Source organism: Paramormyrops kingsleyae, chromosome 2 (assembly GCF_048594095.1).
Source record: "Paramormyrops kingsleyae isolate MSU_618 chromosome 2, PKINGS_0.4, whole genome shotgun sequence".
Lineage (NCBI taxonomy): Eukaryota > Metazoa > Chordata > Actinopteri > Osteoglossiformes > Mormyridae > Paramormyrops > Paramormyrops kingsleyae.
The window spans coordinates 33339402-33361368 of NC_132798.1; the positions used below are offsets into that span (position 1 = coordinate 33339402).

The 21967-nt window shown below is 45.2% G+C and overlaps 1 protein-coding gene across 2 annotated transcripts in view; it reads left to right on the forward strand.

Moving 5' to 3' along the window:
• Nucleotides 1-41: 41 nt before the first annotated feature.
• The window catches only part of ksr2 (kinase suppressor of ras 2), a 92954-nt gene continuing 71028 nt past the window's right edge, over nt 42-21967 (forward strand). Inside the window, exon 1 of one of the 2 annotated variants that reach the window (XM_072708997.1) lies at nt 42-815. In XM_072708997.1, coding sequence (XP_072565098.1) covers nt 639-815 — 177 coding nt within the window. In that variant the 5' untranslated portion in view covers nt 42-638. The remainder of the gene's footprint in view (nt 816-21967) is intronic. The other variant, XM_072708996.1, reaches the window with a different exon arrangement.

The following is a 21967-nucleotide window of genomic DNA, read 5'->3' on the forward strand; positions in this document are numbered from 1 at the left end:
GGGTGAACACATCTCGCGAGATTTCGGACTGGCCCGTCCGACGGCGCCGCTGATGCTGCGAAAGCCGCTCGTTTGATTGACAGGGAACATGTCGGTGCGGAGGGAGAGCGCCGGGATGCGGCTGATGGCTCGGGAGACGGGGAGTACCTACACCCAATGTACACGCCACCTTTAAAAAAGAAACAAAAACAAAAAAAAGAAACAAACAAACAAAAACGGTTATGTTTGCCGTTTAGTGTTTATTCATTGTGCAGTGATGTGTTAAACATTTTTTTTATTATTATTTTATTTATCTTGACTCTGAGCCACGCAATGGATCCAGGAGAGGCAAGCGCTGTGGTCAAATTTTATTTCTCTCGAAATTGTGTATCTTGCTGTTAGCTCAGCTCTCAGCTTCAGTACCACCTGAACTACCCTTATGAAAACACTCCGTCAGGGAATACAAAAAAGGACGTTTACAATGGAGTCGCCTTCCAAATAGGGAAAAAAAAACCTTTTTTAAAACACATTTAAATAATTGATAAATCCAGCTACTTTGCGTTTACCAACTTGTTTCCATCTGATCGGCGATTCATTTGAACGGTACTTTAGGATCAAATTCGGGAAAGTGAGATACAAACGACCACTGCTCGCAAACTATGGACGAGGAGAATATGACAAAAAGCGAGGAGCAGCATCTGAGTTTGCAAAAAGCGCTGGAGCAGTGTGAGCTGGTGCAAAATATGATAGACATTAGCATATCCAGTTTGGAAGGTTTAAGGACCAAATGTGCCACATCCAACGACTTGACACAAAAGGAAATTCGAACACTGGAGGTAAGCTAATCCTCAGCTTTTCTTCACATGTAATAAAATGTAGCCATAACGCACCCAGTAACGAGGTAGTGATGTCTTCCTGTGCAATGCAATTATTTATATTGTACGATGCATATGTTTGCAAATGAACGGTGCAGTACTGGCTAAATTTAAACGAATCGGGTGTATTTCTTAATTTTTCCCCTAGCTATATGTCGGCTTGCGTGCGGTGTAATAAATTAAAAAGCTGCAGTGTTGTGAGCTTGCGCGTTCTGCAGGTGGGGAACAAGGCGGCTCTGCCATTCAATTTCCATCATATTTTCCCAGCAAAACCTTAAGGCCCCACACTACGAGCCTCTGTCGGCATTTTAAATATATATTTAAAAATGAGCTTGCTAATTTCTAAAATGGTCAACTGTGTCTCATTGCGCAGAGGTTTGCGGTACATTTGGTCGTTCAATTTTGAGACAGTTTAAAAGTTGACCCATTTTATTCTTCATTATGGGAGGATTATTTAAATTGCGCAAGACAGCGTTTTATCCTCAGTTTTGCAACGGGCACCTTGTATTCTTGTACACTTGTATTCCTACATAGGCTACGTGTGTGTGTGTGTGTGTGTATGTATGTGTGCGTGTGTGTGTGTGTGTGTGTGTGTCATGCTACTTAAGGTAACGAAGCAGTTGTGGATTTAGGTTCACTTGTTTTCAGGATGGTTTAAACCAACGACCCCCCCAGTGGACACATCCGTAGGCGGGGAATTTTAAACCATTTTTAACTAAATTCACTGGGGTTACTTAAATAAAACATAATAAATAAATAAACCGTGCGTATGACTGACGCTTTTATGCTCTGAACATGTGTTTTTCTTGCAGTTGCGGTTTACTTGATTGCAATCGGTCGTAGTGGATAAACTCAAACTGGCTCCTTTGCGTGATTTAAAGCGTAATCTGAAAGTCAGCCCACGCGTACAGCTGAAATATTTGTCACTGACCGTATATTAACAGGGCTGAAGTCGGTGTTTCTTTATGCTTATTATGGTAGAAGGAGCATAATGTATTTCTTCGGCGTGCTGAAAGACCCTCGTTGTTCTGCAAATATTGATTATGCCAAATACATCTACGTAGGTGCTATAATTTTCAGGATTGCTCGATCTCCAACACCTATTAGTGAAAACCTAAATGATTTCCTTTGTGCGGTGATGTGCTCAGATATATTCTTACATGTTTTTTCCCAAAAACTGGAAAAATATTATTGAATTCTTGATTTCTCAGCACAATGAATGTGTGTTGTCACACAGAAGCTGCATTACAAAAGTAGGCCTGTGATGACGGGATTTAACATGCGGAATGGTGCACCAGGTTTGCCTCACTTCTGTGGGCGAAAGTTTTGCATTCAAGTAGAATAAATAAGTTGCAGTTAAACAGGTACAAAATAACAGCACGGTTGGGGACTGAATGACAGGGGTGACAAGGGGTATGTGAGGGCCACCTAAGGCCCAGAATGACAACAGGTGGGGAGGCAGCTTTGGTGTTGTTATGAGGTGTGACATTAAAGATGTGCAGTGAAGAGATTCCCGCAGTAGCACAAGTGACCTATTCATGCCTTTCAGATCTGAATAGCCAGACTAAAAGGCTTTCTCTTAAACATTATTCGACATATTGTAGTTTATTGATATCTCATAAAAAAAGCTTTTCATGAAGTTGTTTAGAAGTTCATTGTAAATACATTGTTTCCTGACAAGGAAAAAAGCTTAGACTAACAGAACATCAATGTGTATCAGTTTTACAGAGAAAATCTCAATTTGAGTCATTTTATTTATACAAAATAACGCATAGTTTACACGGCACCCACTGATACACTTGAATAAAGGATACAGTTATAAAAGATCTGAATTTACAGCTTAAACAGGATGCTTCCTGGGAAAGCGTATCTGTCTGGTGTTTTTATCTAGTATATTATTTATTAACTACTCCAGTTTAAAAAAGTGTTTAAACAAATTAGTTTGAGCTGTTTAGAATATAGTAATTTATTTTTTAAATGTTTACTTTTTAAAGTATCTATTTAAAGTTTCAGTAGAAATAGGAAACATAGCATTCCAAACTTAATATTGATGATTTAGGACAGAATACAGGACTGTAAGAGGTCAGAAACTAAGAAGAGAATCTAAATCTTTTTGCTGTACTGTTGTTTACATGTTTAGTTGGTAAAATGAATTCAGCAAAATTTCTGTCCAAAGGATTCATCCTTAGGGAGGAAATTTCAAAACATCAGATGAGAAACACACATTCCCTGACACTTTTGAAGACTGGACTGGGAGCAGCGTCTGGAAGTCAGTTATGTGACTTCAAGCACATGACAAGCCGCAGACCCAGAGACCAAATGAATCTATGGACAGGCTCCTGGTTGAATGTTGGGGAGCTGATGCTCTGTCGTGGCCGTTTGCTGGAGGCTGGACATGGCAGAGCTTTTAAAGTTCACTCAGCACATGTGTTCGTGGCCTCGCTTTTGAGTCAGTAACGCTCCCCGCTTATGACTCTATAACCCATTCAGGCTAATCCAGCATCCAGGTCCCTGTTCCAGGGAAGTGAAAATGTCACCCTTTGCCCATTGGTTGGAGAAAGTACAGATCTGAATGCTGTTTATTAGGTCAACAGACTTAGAAAAAGGCATCAGAGTATCAGCCGGTATATGGACCTACCCAAAATTGAACCCCCCGGATAATTCATTAATGCTTAGACCAGGGTTGATATTTGTGTTTTTTATTATAATTTTTTTTTGTAATGTAGCAAAAACACCACTTTTATATAATGTTGGTTGACTCATAAAAACCCAATCTGTAGGTAGTGTGGGTGGTCTCCTGTGGATGGAGATCAGACTTTTAGCTTGAAATCAATTCCAAAATAACCATTTTAAGATAAGAAAAATCCCATTGGGACTGATTTTCCCCCTGTGTCCTAAACATAAGAAAATGAAGACTAATATTAATAACAAGTCATTCACAGAGTTCTTCCGGCTAGAACTGTGTTTTATTTTCTTTTATGTTGTATTATTATAAAGTGGAAAATGTGATTCTGTTAATAATTCGTACTCTGTGTAGTATACAGAGGAATTTTAAGGGTTGCAGCATGAAATTATGTAAACAAACGCTTTGGTTTCTCACCCTCATATTTAGATCCAAAAACAACAAGAATTTAGCGACGGACTGATCGGTATGTAGAGAAAGAGTTCTTTTCCCATTCGGCCATATGCATTGTTGTTTGTACAGTTTTCTATGTGCTCATCTGTCTGGTAGCAACAAGATTACAAGTTGACTTGGCTGCGAAACTGAAATATGTAGGTGGCTCTCCACTATGTCTGTGTGGTGATGTAAATGTGAGTTTGGTCAGAGTTTCAGTGTGACTGACTTTATCGGGATTGGTGCGTTGAGGCTCCGAGCGGTAATGGCATAGAGATTCCTACCCCCCCGCCCCCCCAGGACTATGGATGGCATGTTGTGTGTCGCTCTCATCTTTGTCTTTTGTATTTGAGTGATATTGATGGATAGGGAGGCGGTGTGCCAGTCAGCTTCAATCCGTCCAAATCCACAGCTCCCATCGGCTGGTAAAGCCGGCCAGTTTGACTGCTGATGCCTTTGGTCAGTTCCCATTTCTCATTAAATTGACAGAACACCCAGGAACCACCTCACGTGATCTCAAAAGCCTGGGTATGAATTAAAAAAATTACACAGATTCTGGTTTTATATTATAGGTAAGATGTCTCTTATAAACGCAATGAGACTCTAGGGCAGGGAAAACTACAGCTAAATATCATTAAAAATCTGAACATTTTTAGCTGAATATTTACTGAACATGCTCGGTGAGATTCATTTTTATTCTTAAATTTTATTTTTCATTTTACTTAAACTTTATTTATATTTTTAATTGTTGCTCTTCTCTTGCATCCAGAACTAAATATTATAATCATATTGCCAAATTCATTTAAAAGGTACCTGTGTTTGAGGTTTTGGTTATCCAGGAGTCGTCTTCTGGCTTTTTAGTTGTTAGACTTTATAAGAAAAGCTAAAAGACAATCAAATCCAGTCAGGCCATACTAAACTAGGAGAAGATGAACAAATGTGCTTGTTTGAAACCCAACTGTTACGTTTGTTTAACTGTTATATAAAAATGCTATTTTATACCTGTTATGGCACCTGCTATGTTTGATTTTAAACACAGTTATTATGTTTGTTGAAACCTAAATGATCATTATTTCATATTGCCCCTGGACTAAGGGAGAGTGCTTTTGTCATGTGACTGGGGTCTTCGGGGGGTGTACTGTCAGGTGGGGAGGCAGTTTGTACTCGCAATCCATAACTTGGGCTGAAGACTTCTGTAAACTGCATGCGGATGTCCTCCCAGATATGGTGCTTCCCAGAAACCTGGAAGTTCGATGGTACAGTAACTGTACAGCAGAAGGGCCAGTGCAGAGCTTCAGTGGCAACCCGTGTGACCTGACACCTTCAAGGTCGTGAGTTTGATCCCCACCGCCTGCCTCTGTGCGGGTGAAGTTCTTACTGCAGCTCAAACAACATTCAGTTTAGGAGGACCAGATAACTCCTGAAGCACTTGCCAGGGGTGGGCCGTGAAAACCGCCTTGCAGCCTGGCACATCCAGGCCTCTTCTAAGTACAGTTGCCACGTTGCTGTGTCCTCTTTGGACTCAATATGGGACGCGAGTCGTGCTGTATTTTCGGACCACGCAATCGATGACCGCCTCCCTCTCGGCACATGTTATTCTTGGAGACCCGGGGACGAGGGCTGGTCTCCCTTATTTATTCACACTGTAAGTGTCAGCCCTATGAAATCCATCACTCTCCACTATGGAAAATGGCTGTCCATCCAAGGCAGTCATCTCCATTATTTTAGTAGTTATGTCTTTAGCTCTGATGCTGGCAACTTTTAATACTGATAGAGTTTCAATATCGGCCTACAATAGCAACCAAGACTGACGCGTTCGACCGATACCGATATCTTAATTTCTGACAAAAATTAGCCAGCATCAATATGTTAATCGATATATCGTGCATCTCTACAGATGCTGCTGTAATGTACAGGTGTCCTGCGACCCCTGCTTCTTGGGATAGGCTCACCATGACCCCGTCCTGGAAGAGAGATGCTGATAATACCTACCTTATATACTAATCAGAAATATAACAATGAGGTGAACAGAACTTGTACTTTAATAACAACAGGATCATTATAAATTATGCTATCGCAAAAATAGTCTGTGTATTTGAAATGTTTCCAGGCATATAGTAAAGGGTGTTCACTTGGTTAAGCGCTGGATTTGTTTAGTTCATGTGTGAATTTTCCACACTTGGAGTAAGAGGCATGTGCGGCATCATGCGTGGCAGCATGCAGAAGCTGCGGCATGTCTGGGTACGTGGTGAAAAAGCTCCCAGCTCCCAACAAGCGTGAGGGAGACTGGAAGGCGTCTAGCCTTTGCCTTAACCGCATTCATCTCTCACATTTGCCACACAAACTGAAAATAGACTGGAACTTAAAAATGACTTGGCAAAATAAGTATTGTGATTGAAGGTTTCTTGGAAGATCACCCTTATCCATACATGGACTCATTTGTGTAAATGTAACATCATTAAAAAAAAATTGTGAGTTACTCAGTGGTGTTGGGGGGGTGTAATCCTGTGGTTTACCTAGGGGGTGGCATTGTTTTTCTGCTGCTTGACCCCAGCTAGTTTGTGTGGGTCGTCTCCCATTCTCTCAGATTCCTGACTCAGGTGGAATTGATATCTCCGAACAGAAGAGCAAATTTCCAAGACTGATGTATTCCAGTAAAAAACTTTTGGTAAATTTCCAGAAAGAGATGGTACTTGCTTATGGAGTTGTCCTGCCCACGTATCCCACAAACTGAGTGAGTTTTGGAAATTTGCCCTTCTGTCATCCCTGCTGTCTGCGTTTGTGTATCGCAGTGACCGCCTCTCCACACACCACGGTGCTGCCTGCGTTTGTGTATCGCAGTGACCGCCTCTCCACACGCCACGGTGCTGTCTGCGTTTGTGTATCGCAGTGACCGCCTCTCCACACGCCACAGTGCTGTCTGCGTTTGTGTATCCCAGTGACCGCCTCTCCACACGCCACGGTGCTGCCTGCGTTTGTGTATCGCAGTGACCGCCTCTCCACACGCCACGGTGCTGTCTGCGTTTGTGTATCGCAGTGACCGCCTCTCCACACGCCACGGTGCTGTCTGCGTTTGTGTATCGCAGTGACCGCCTCTCCACACACCGCGGTGCTGTCTGCGTTTGTCTATCGCAGTGACCGCCTCTCCACACACCGCGGTGCTGTCTGCGTTTGTGTATCCCAGTGACCGCCTCTCCACACGCCACGGTGCTGTCTGCGTTTGTGTATCGCAGTGACTGACCGCCTCTCCACACACCACGGTGCTGTCTGCGTTTGTGTATCCCAGTGACTGACCGCCTCTCCACACACCACGGTGCTGTCTGCGTTTGTGTATCCCAGTGACCGCCTCTCCACACACCGCGGTGCTGTCTGCGTTTGTGTATCGCAGTGACCGCCTCTCCACACACCGCGGTGCTGTCTGCGTTTGTGTATCGCAGTGACCGCCTCTCCACACACCACGGTGCTGTTCCCATTTCTGTGTCGCTCAGGTTTGCAGGAAATAAATTGTTGTGTGATTTTTATTCAGACTGGAAGCCAAAGTATTAGTGTTTGAGAATCTCTTGGTGTGTGCCTGTTTGTGTGTCTTTGAGGAAGTTTAACCAGAGTACAGCCCAGTGTGACTAAAATGCCCCCTTCTGAGTGATTCAGACTCAAAGAAGGAATTAGAGGGGCTATGGCTGCTGGGACAAAAACTAGGGCAAAAACACAAAAATGCCCTCAGCTCATGAGCAACAGTGAGAGTAACAGATGTAAGGGTATATACATATATATTGTGGTGCCACACAATATACTGGAACAGTATCAGAGTTTGTTGTGTATTTTGGAATAAAAACACACTGCACAAGTTGTTTGGGACACTTTTTAGAAGTTGAGGACCAGTGTTCATACATAAGATTCTTTCATGGAGATTACTACTTCAGCTACTGTTTATGTTGGCTAGCAACTCATGTTTCTCATTATCAACATTGTTGTGGCTGCATATTCCCCTTTCTGCAAACCACAACGTTCTCAAGAAGGTCCAAGGTGTTTGATGTTCTTAGGTGACAATCTTGCATATAGACTCATTGTTGCATAGGGCCAACAATTGTAACAGTTTATGTTGTTTTCCAGCACAAATCAGGTGTTTACACGCCAGTAAGACTGGATATCTGCATTAATGTTTGGAGGTAGCTGTAGTTGCAGTATTTGAGGTTGGTGCCATTGTTTTTGTAGCTATCTAATGTTGTCTATAATGTCTATAGCATGTGCAATACAAGGAAACAGTGATATTTTGGATATTTGAGGATCATAGATTTGGGATCCATTGGATGTTCCGGAAGACCGCTTTTTGTTATGGTGTTTAGATTCGCATGTGGTTTGGAAGGCGTTTTCATGACCAAAGGCACCCCTTTGGTCATCTTTTAAACCAGCAGGTTTTTTTTACACAGCTCTCATCTAATCAGCTAACTGTTGAAGACTAGCGTGGCTTTTGTGAGTGACTGTTTTAGTAATGACAGTTATGCCAGGCCACAACAAGGAAAGCTTACATTGTCGTTTCTCTGAGTAATATCTTCTAACACATCTTAAAAATCCCCACTTGGTACCATACCTAACCACCAGACAGCATCATCTGCAGATGGTTGGTGGTATTGTTGTGCCTTAGTGGTTCAGGGCTGTTTCACGGTGGATTATGAGGAAAAAATCTTTCAGAATGTTCTTGGGAGTTCATGCTTCTGGCTCCCAGTTACCTCTTCTGAGAAGACATGCTTTTTGTGAGTATAAGTAATGTTTTTGTATGACCATTAACCAGCATAATTACATAGCTGTACAATTCAACGGCAAAAAAATGATTCTTAAAACTAATATTGCGGCGAGCTTATATACTTTCCTATTTTGGAGAGGAGAAGTATTTTATAAAGCAAGCAAGGTTTATTGTGTGTTTATGGGGTGTATGGGTATGATTTGCGGGACGGTGGTTTTATCTGGCTGCAGGAATAGAGGCAGGTTTGGGAAAGTCAAGACGAGGGGTCACAAGGTCACAGAAGGGCCTGCGATGGGGTGTGGGCTTGGCCCTTGAGCTCTGGGTGCCAGTAGAGGTCAAGAGAGACATGGCAGTCTGCTTTGCCCGTTTGTAATAAGCACTGAGTTTCAGTCTAGGTTACGGGAGCCATTCTTCCTCCGCCTCCCTGTGAGCTGACAGCTCTGTTTGCGTCGCCATGTTCCTCGAAGAGTGCGTTGAAGTTTTGCGCCGCTGAGCTCGTTCCCGCGGAGGTTTTCCCCTCCCGCCGCCTCGCTTGGCTTCATCTTTCGTGCCGCCCGCCTGCCAAACAAATACAATTACATCATTGTCACAGGGGAGCCATCCAATTCAGGAATCACATGTATCCCGAAACTCTCCATGATTGTCTTGAAAGATTTAAAGCTTTATTACACTGTAGCATCGCCGGACAAAATTATCACATGGGTGGGGGGATGTGGGGGCCATTTGAGGCAACATCAGGTAACAGATAGGAACATAAATGTATATCGAAGGCTAACAAAAAGCTTCTTTAGCTCTCCAAATCCTCCTTTCCTCTTCTCTCAGCCCTGTTGGTCCTCACATAAAGACCAGCTAGGCTGCAGGCTTGTCCACATTAAGGGACTGACTACATGACTTTATTTCATTTCTGATGGGCAGGGAAGTTGTTAAGACCAGGGGAGCCGGGCACGGATCTGGATGCGAGTAACACTGACAGAAAGTGGGTTAGACACAAAGAGGAAAACAAACAATCTGTCGTGTTTGTTTCCAGTACAGCTATTGTAGTTCAGGCCCATTTTACAGCTGCTCCTCACCAAGGCTTTCAGAAGGTCAGGTGACCTTTCTTATGATTATGATTGGCTGGAACAGAATCTGGTGTAGTGTGGGAGATAATAGATTTAAGATAAGGGCCTAACAATGCACAATGAGGAATTTTAAGGGGTCTGTGTGTATCTCTATATTAATTTACTGCCTCATGTTGTGCTGTATAATAACTTACACATAAATATATATTGTCACTTAACAGATACTACTTATCAATATTATATATTATGATATAGTCATCAGACACCTAGAATAACTTAAAAAAATTGTATCACCTATACAGATGCAGTAACTAGGTAGCAAGTTAATGTTAATTCTCTAAATCAGGGGCCTGCAGATGAAGACCACATCTAGGCATGTCTTACCACTAATGCATGGACGGGTTTTCGTCACTGCACAGTACGCTTTGGAACCCTGAGGAAATCCCCAACACTCTGCGTTTCGCTGCTCATTTTTCCGATATGCTGTTTTGATGCTGACTAATGCCCTCTTTGTCCCATACGATGTGCTGCGTTGACGTCAGTGGTTGGTATCCTTGGGGAATCTCAGCTGGAAGAGGCGTCACTGTTCCCTCCTGGGTATTCTTTCCCGTTTCCTCACGGGTACCTCCTTGTTCGGCGTGTTCCGCCCGTGCTCGCCTACATTATTGGAACATATCTTATAACATCTCAGGATGCTCTTTTCGACCATGATGGTTAAAACCTTTGCTTGCTTACAGAGGGCTGAGATATGATGTGCAGTCACATGAGGACAGTCAGAGATCTCTTATCCCTACATATTAATTTAATCCTCAGCTGACTGTTTTACTCAGAGCAAATTACATTTTTTAATCTGTTTATTTACAGCCAGGCAGTCTGGGATAAGTACCTTCATTGAGGGTACAATATCAGGTACCACTTCAAGTTACAAAATGTTTTTCCCAGGATGCTCTGTGGAAAAGAGCAAGTAGAGAGATTTTTTCCCCAGTCCCCCTCCCCCCCCCCCGTACACAGAGATATAGTTAGTTGAAATTAACTAAAATTGCCTAATGTTACCACTATGAAAAGGCTCCAAAAATTAATATTTTCATAATTGATTAATCATCAAGCAATCAACTAATCGATTAGCTGAGTCAAAACATGGGGTTTAAAAGAAAAGACCCACATCCATTATTTACTGCTTGTCCTATTCAGGGACCCAGCAGGACCAGAGCCTACAGGCACAAGGTTGGGAACAACCCAGGATGGGATGCCAACCAATCACAGGGCACACTGACACACCATCCAATCACACACCATACGCTGACACACCATCCAATCACACACCATACGCTGACACACCATCCAATCACACACCACACGCTGACAAACCATCCAATCACACACCACACGCTGACACACCATCCAATCACACACCACACGCTGACACACCATCCAATCACACACCACACGCTGACACACCATCCAATCACACACCACACGCTGACACACCATCCAATCACACACCACACGCTGACACACCATCCAATCACACATCATACGCTGACACACCATCCAATCACACACCACACGCTGACACACCATCCAATCACACACCACACGCTGACACACCATCCAATCACACACCACACGCTGACACACCATCCAATCACACACCATACGCTGACACACCATCCAATCACACACCACACGCTGACACACCATCCAATCACACACCACACGCTGACACACCATCCAATCACACACCACACGCTGACACACCAGCCAATCACACACCACATGCTAACACACCATCCAATCACACACCATTCAATCACACACCATACACTGACACACCATACGCTGACACACCATCCAATCACACACCACACGCTGACACACCATCCAATCACACACCAAAAGCTGACACACCATCCAATCACACACCACACGCTGACACACTATCCAATCACACACCACATGCTGACACACCATCCAATCACACACCGTTCAATCACACACCATACACTGACACACCATACGCTGACACACCATTCAATCACACACCATTCACTCACACACCATACGCTGACACACCATCCAATCACACACCATACGCTGACACACCATCCAATCACACACCACATGCTGACACACCATCCAATCACACACCATTCAATCACACACCATACACTGACACACCATACGCTGACACACCATCCAATCACACACCATACGCTGACACACCATCCAATCACACACCATTCACTCACACACCATACGCTGACACACCATCCAATCACACACCACATGCTGACACACCATCCAATCACACACCATTCAATCACACACCATTCAATCACACACCATACACTGACACACCATACGCTGACACACCATTCAATCACACACCATACACTGACACACCATACGCTGACACACCATCCAATCACACACCATTCAATCACACACCATTCAATCACACACCATACACTGACACACCATACGCTGACACACCATTCAATCACACACCATACGCTGACACACCATTCAATCACACACCATCCAATCACACACCATACGCTGACACACCATTCACTCACACACCATACGCTGACACACCATACGCTGACACACCATTCAATCACACACCATACACTGACACACCATTCACTCACACACCATCCAATCACACACCATACGCTGACACACCATTCACTCACACACCATACGCTGACACACCATACGCTGACACACCATTCAATCACACACCATACACTGACACACCATTCACTCACACACCATCCAATCACACACCATACGCTGACACACCATTCACTCACACACCATACGCTGACACACCATCCAATCACACACCATACACTGACACACCATACACTGACACACCATACGCTGACACACCATTCAATCACACACCATACGCTGACACACCATTCAATCACACACCAGACGCTGACACACCATCCAATCACACACCATTCACTCACACACCATATGCTGACACACCATTCAATCACACACCATTCACTCACACACCATACACTGACACACCATTCAGTCACACACCAGACGCTGACACACCATTCACTCACACACCAGACGCTGACACACCATCCAATCACACACCATTCACTCACACACCATACACTGACACACCATTCACTCACACACCATACGCTGACACACCATTCAATCACACACCATTCACTCACACACCATTTACTCACACACCATACACTGACACACCATACGCTGACACACCATTCACTCACACACCATTCAATCACACACCATTCAATCACACACCATACGCTGACACACCATTCACTCACACACCATACGCTGAGACACCATACGCTGACACACCATACGCTGACACACCATACGCTGACACACCATTCAATCACACACCATTCACTCACACACCATACACTGACACACCATACGCTGACACACCATTCAATCACACACCATACACTGACACACCATACGCTGACACACCATTCAGTCACACACCATTCACTCACACACCATACGCTGACACACCATTCAATCACACACCATTCACTCACACACCATTTACTCACACACCATACACTGACACACCATACGCTGACACACCATTCAGTCACACACCATTCAATCACACACCATTCAATCACACACCATACGCTGACACACCATTCACTCACACACCATACGCTGAGACACCATACGCTGACACACCATACACTGACACACCATTCAATCACACACCATTCACTCACACACCATACGCTGACACACCATTCAATCACACACCATTCACTCACACACCATTTACTCACACACCATACACTGACACACCATACGCTGACACACCATTCAGTCACACACCATTCAATCACACACCATTCAATCACACACCATACGCTGACACACCATTCACTCACACACCATACGCTGAGACACCATACGCTCACACACCATACACTGACACACCATACGCTGACACACCATTCAATCACACACCATTCACTCACACACCATACGCTGACACACCATTCAATCACACACCATTCACTCACACACCATTTACTCACACACCATACACTGACACACCATACGCTGACACACCATTCAGTCACACACCATTCAATCACACACCATTCAATCACACACCATACGCTGACACACCATTCACTCACACACCATACGCTGACACACCATTCAATCACACACCATACGCTGACACACCATTCACTCACACACCATACGCTGACACACCATTCAATCACACACCATACGCTGACACACCATTCACTCACACACCATACGCTGAGACACCATACGCTGACACACCATTCAATCACACACCATTCACTCACACACCATACACTGACACACCATACGCTCACACACCATACACTGACACACCATACGCTGACACACCATTCAATCACACACCATACGCTCACACACCATACACTGACACACCATACGCTCACACACCATACACTGACACACCATACGCTGACACACCATTCAATCACACACCATACGCTCACACACCATACGCTGACACACCATACGCTGACACACCATTCAATCACACACCATACGCTCACACACCATACACTGACACACCATACGCTCACACACCATACACTGACACACCATACGCTGACACACCATACGCTGACACACCATTCAATCACACACCATACGCTCACACACCATACACTGACACACCATACGCTGACACACCATCCAATCACACACCATACGCTGACACACCATACGCTGACACACCATTCGCTCACACACCATACACTGACACACCATACGCTGACACACCATTCAGTCACACACCAGACGCTGACACACCATTCACTCACACACCAGACGCTGACACACCATCCAATCACACACCATTCACTCACACACCATATGCTGACACACCATTCAATCACACACCATTCACTCACACACCATACACTGACACACCATACGCTGACACACCATTCAGTCACACACCATTCACTCACACACCATACGCTGACACACCATTCAATCACACACCATTCACTCACACACCATTTACTCACACACCATACACTGACACACCATACGCTGACACACCATTCACTCACACACCATTCAATCACACACCATTCAATCACACACCATACGCTGACACACCATTCACTCACACACCATACGCTGAGACACCATACGCTGACACACCATACGCTGACACACCATTCAATCACACACCATTCAATCACACACCATTCAATCACACACCATACACTGACACACCATACACTGACACACCATACGCTGACACACCATACGCTGACACACCATACACTGACACACCATACACTGACACACCATACGCTGACACACCATTCACTCACACACCATTCAATCACACACCATTCAATCACACACCATACACTGACACACCATACACTGACACACCATACGCTGACACACCATACGCTGACACACCATTCAATCACACACCATACGCTGACACACCATTCAGTCACACACCAGACGCTGACACACCATTCAATCACACACCATACGCTGACACACCATTCAATCACACACCATACGCTGACACACCATTCAGTCACACACCAGACGCTGACACACCATTCACTCACACACCAGACGCTGACACACCATCCAATCACACACCATTCACTCACACACCATACACTGACACACCATACGCTGACACACCATTCAGTCACACACCATTCAATCACACACCATTCAATCACACACCATACACTGACACACCATACGCTGACACACCATTCACTCACACACCATACGCTGAGACACCATACGCTGACACACCATTCAATCACACACCATTCACTCACACACCATTTACTCACACACCATACACTGACACACCATACGCTGACACACCATTCACTCACACACCATTCAATCACACACCATTCAATCACACACCATACACTGACACACCATACACTGACACACCATACGCTGAGACACCATTCACTCACACACCATACGCTGACACACCATTCAATCACACACCATTCACTCACACACCATTTACTCACACACCATACACTGACACACCATACGCTGACACACCATTCACTCACACACCATTCAATCACACACCATTCAATCACACACCATACGCTGACACACCATACGCTGACACACCATTCACTCACACACCATTCAATCACACACCATTCAATCACACACCATACACTGACACACCATACACTGACACACCATACGCTGACACACCATTCAATCACACACCATACGCTGACACACCATTCAATCACACACCAGACGCTGACACACCATCCAATCACACACCATTCACTCACACACCATATGCTGACACACCATTCAATCACACACCATTCACTCACACACCATACACTGACACACCATTCAGTCACACACCAGACGCTGACACACCATTCACTCACACACCAGACGCTGACACACCATCCAATCACACACCATTCACTCACACACCATACACTGACACACCATTCACTCACACACCATACGCTGACACACCATTCAATCACACACCATTCACTCACACACCATTTACTCACACACCATACACTGACACACCATACGCTGACACACCATTCACTCACACACCATTCAATCACACACCATTCAATCACACACCATACGCTGACACACCATTCACTCACACACCATACGCTGAGACACCATACGCTGACACACCATACGCTGACACACCATACGCTGACACACCATTCAATCACACACCATTCACTCACACACCATACACTGACACACCATACGCTGACACACCATTCAATCACACACCATACACTGACACACCATACGCTGACACACCATTCAGTCACACACCATTCACTCACACACCATACGCTGACACACCATTCAATCACACACCATTCACTCACACACCATTTACTCACACACCATACACTGACACACCATACGCTGACACACCATTCAGTCACACACCATTCAATCACACACCATTCAATCACACACCATACGCTGACACACCATTCACTCACACACCATACGCTGAGACACCATACGCTGACACACCATACACTGACACACCATTCAATCACACACCATTCACTCACACACCATACGCTGACACACCATTCAATCACACACCATTCACTCACACACCATTTACTCACACACCATACACTGACACACCATACGCTGACACACCATTCAGTCACACACCATTCAATCACACACCATTCAATCACACACCATACGCTGACACACCATTCACTCACACACCATACGCTGAGACACCATACGCTCACACACCATACACTGACACACCATACGCTGACACACCATTCAATCACACACCATTCACTCACACACCATACGCTGACACACCATTCAATCACACACCATTCACTCACACACCATTTACTCACACACCATACACTGACACACCATATGCTGACACACCATTCAGTCACACACCATTCAATCACACACCATTCAATCACACACCATACGCTGACACACCATTCACTCACACACCATACGCTGACACACCATTCAATCACACACCATACGCTGACACACCATTCACTCACACACCATACGCTGACACACCATTCAATCACACACCATACGCTGACACACCATTCACTCACACACCATACGCTGAGACACCATACGCTGACACACCATTCAATCACACACCATTCACTCACACACCATACACTGACACACCATACGCTCACACACCATACACTGACACACCATACGCTGACACACCATTCAATCACACACCATACGCTCACACACCATACACTGACACACCATACGCTCACACACCATACACTGACACACCATACGCTGACACACCATTCAATCACACACCATACGCTCACACACCATACGCTGACACACCATACGCTGACACACCATTCAATCACACACCATACGCTCACACACCATACACTGACACACCATACGCTCACACACCATACACTGACACACCATACGCTGACACACCATACGCTGACACACCATTCAATCACACACCATACGCTCACACACCATACACTGACACACCATACGCTGACACACCATCCAATCACACACCATACGCTGACACACCATACGCTGACACACCATTCGCTCACACACCATACACTGACACACCATACGCTGACACACCATTCAGTCACACACCAGACGCTGACACACCATTCACTCACACACCAGACGCTGACACACCATCCAATCACACACCATTCACTCACACACCATATGCTGACACACCATTCAATCACACACCATTCACTCACACACCATACACTGACACACCATACGCTGACACACCATTCAGTCACACACCATTCACTCACACACCATACGCTGACACACCATTCAATCACACACCATTCACTCACACACCATTTACTCACACACCATACACTGACACACCATACGCTGACACACCATTCACTCACACACCATTCAATCACACACCATTCAATCACACACCATACGCTGACACACCATTCACTCACACACCATACGCTGAGACACCATACGCTGACACACCATACGCTGACACACCATTCAATCACACACCATTCAATCACACACCATTCAATCACACACCATACACTGACACACCATACACTGACACACCATACGCTGACACACCATACGCTGACACACCATACACTGACACACCATACACTGACACACCATACGCTGACACACCATTCACTCACACACCATTCAATCACACACCATTCAATCACACACCATACACTGACACACCATACACTGACACACCATACGCTGACACACCATACGCTGACACACCATTCAATCACACACCATACGCTGACACACCATTCAGTCACACACCAGACGCTGACACACCATTCAATCACACACCATACGCTGACACACCATTCAATCACACACCATACGCTGACACACCATTCAGTCACACACCAGACGCTGACACACCATTCACTCACACACCAGACGCTGACACACCATCCAATCACACACCATTCACTCACACACCATACACTGACACACCATACGCTGACACACCATTCAGTCACACACCATTCAATCACACACCATTCAATCACACACCATACACTGACACACCATACGCTGACACACCATTCACTCACACACCATACGCTGAGACACCATACGCTGACACACCATTCAATCACACACCATTCACTCACACACCATTTACTCACACACCATACACTGACACACCATACGCTGACACACCATTCACTCACACACCATTCAATCACACACCATTCAATCACACACCATACACTGACACACCATACACTGACACACCATACGCTGAGACACCATTCACTCACACACCATACGCTGACACACCATTCAATCACACACCATTCACTCACACACCATTTACTCACACACCATACACTGACACACCATACGCTGACACACCATTCACTCACACACCATTCAATCACACACCATTCAATCACACACCATACGCTGACACACCATACGCTGACACACCATACGCTGACACACCATTCAATCACACACCATTCACTCACACACCATTTACTCACACACCATACACTGACACACCATACGCTGACACACCATTCACTCACACACCATACGCTGACACACCATACGCTGACACACCATTCACTCACACACCATACACTGACACACCATACGCTGACACACCATTCACTCACACACCATACACTGACACACCATACGCTGACACACCATTCACTCACACACCATACGCTGACACACCATACGCTGACACACCATACGCTGACACACCATACGCTGACACACCATTTACTCACACACCATACACTGACACACCATACGCTGACACACCATTCACTCACACACCATTCAATCACACACCATTCAATCACACACCATACACTGACACACCATACGCTGACACACCATTCACTCACACACCATTCAATCACACACCATTCAATCACACACCATACGCTGACACACCATACGCTGACACACCATACGCTGACACACCATTCAATCACACACCATTCACTCACACACCATTTACTCACACACCATACACTGACACACCATACGCTGACACACCATTCACTCACACACCATTCAATCACACACCATTCAATCACACACCATACGCTGACACACCATACGCTGACACACCATACGCTGACACACCATTCAATCACACACCATACACTGACACACCATACGCTGACACACCATTCAGTCACACACCATTCACTCACACACCATACGCTGAGACACCATTCAGTCACACACCATTCAATCACACACCATTCACTCACACACCATACGCTGACACACCATACGCTGACACACCATACGCTGACACACCATACGCTGACACACCATTCAATCACACACCATTCACTCACACACCATACACTGACACACCATTCACTCACACACCATACGCTGACACACCATTCAGTCACACACCATTCACTCACACACCATACGCTGACACACCATTCAATCACACACCATTCACTCACACACCATTTACTCACACACCATACACTGACACACCATACACTGACACACCATACGCTGACACACCATTCAGTCACACACCATTCAATCACACACCATTCAATCACACACCATACGCTGACACACCATTCACTCACACACCATACGCTGAGACACCATACGCTGACACACCATACGCTGACACACCATTCAATCACACACCATTCACTCACACACCATACACTGACACACCATACGCTCACACACCATACACTGACACACCATACGCTCACACACCATACACTGACACACCATACGCTGACACACCATACGCTGACACACCATTCAATCACACACCATACGCTCACACACCATACACTGACACACCATACGCTGACACACCATTCACTCACACACCATATGCTGACACACCATTCACTCACACACTCGAACTCACACACCATTCACTCACACACCATTCACTCACACACTCGAACTCACACCTCATTCACTCACACTCATTCAATCACACACCATACACTGACACACCACACGCTGACACACCATTCACTCACACACCATATGCTGACACACCATTCACTCACACACTCGAACTCACACACCATTCACTCACACACCATTCACTCACACACTCGAACTCACACCTCATTCACTCACACTCATTCACTCACACACCATTCACTCACACACTCAAACTCACACACCATTCACTCACACACTCACACATCATTCACTCACTCACACACCATTCACTCACACACCATTCACTCACACACTCACACTCACACACCATTCACTCACACACTCACACTCACACACCATTCACTCACGCTCATTCACTCACACACTCCCACTCACACACCATTCACTCACACACTCACACTCACACACCATTCACTCACACACTCACACACACCACTTACGCTCATTCACTCACACACTCACACACACACCATTCACTCACACACTCCCACTCACACACCATTCACTCACTCACCATTCACTCACACACTCCCACTCACACACCATTCACTCACACACTCACACACACCATTCACTCACGCTCATTCACTCACACACTCCCACTCACACACCATTCACTCACTCACCATTCACTCACACACTCACACTCACACACCATTCACTCACACACTCACACACACCACTTACGCTCATTCACTCACACACTCCCACTCACACAACATTCACAGCTATGGGCAATTTGGTAACTCCAGTTAACTTCAGCATGTTTTTGGACTGTGAGGGGGGGGGGGGAATCAGAGTACCTGGAGGAAAGTTCACAACAACACAGGGAAAACATGCAAACTCCACACACATGGAATCCAGACAGAGACTTAAACACAGGTCCCAGAGGCGTGAGGCAACAGTGCAGACCGCTGCACCTCTCCGTGAAAAGCGCTGCAAAAAGTGTTATATGATTTTGTCTCTGATATTTCGAAATACCATGGTATACCGTCTTACCACAATACCACCCAAGCCTAGTAATATCTGTAAAACTATTCATAAATGTTTACCTATTTCATTACACTGCAAGTATTTGTGTTTGTTGTAAAACTTTTGCTCTTTGCTGGTC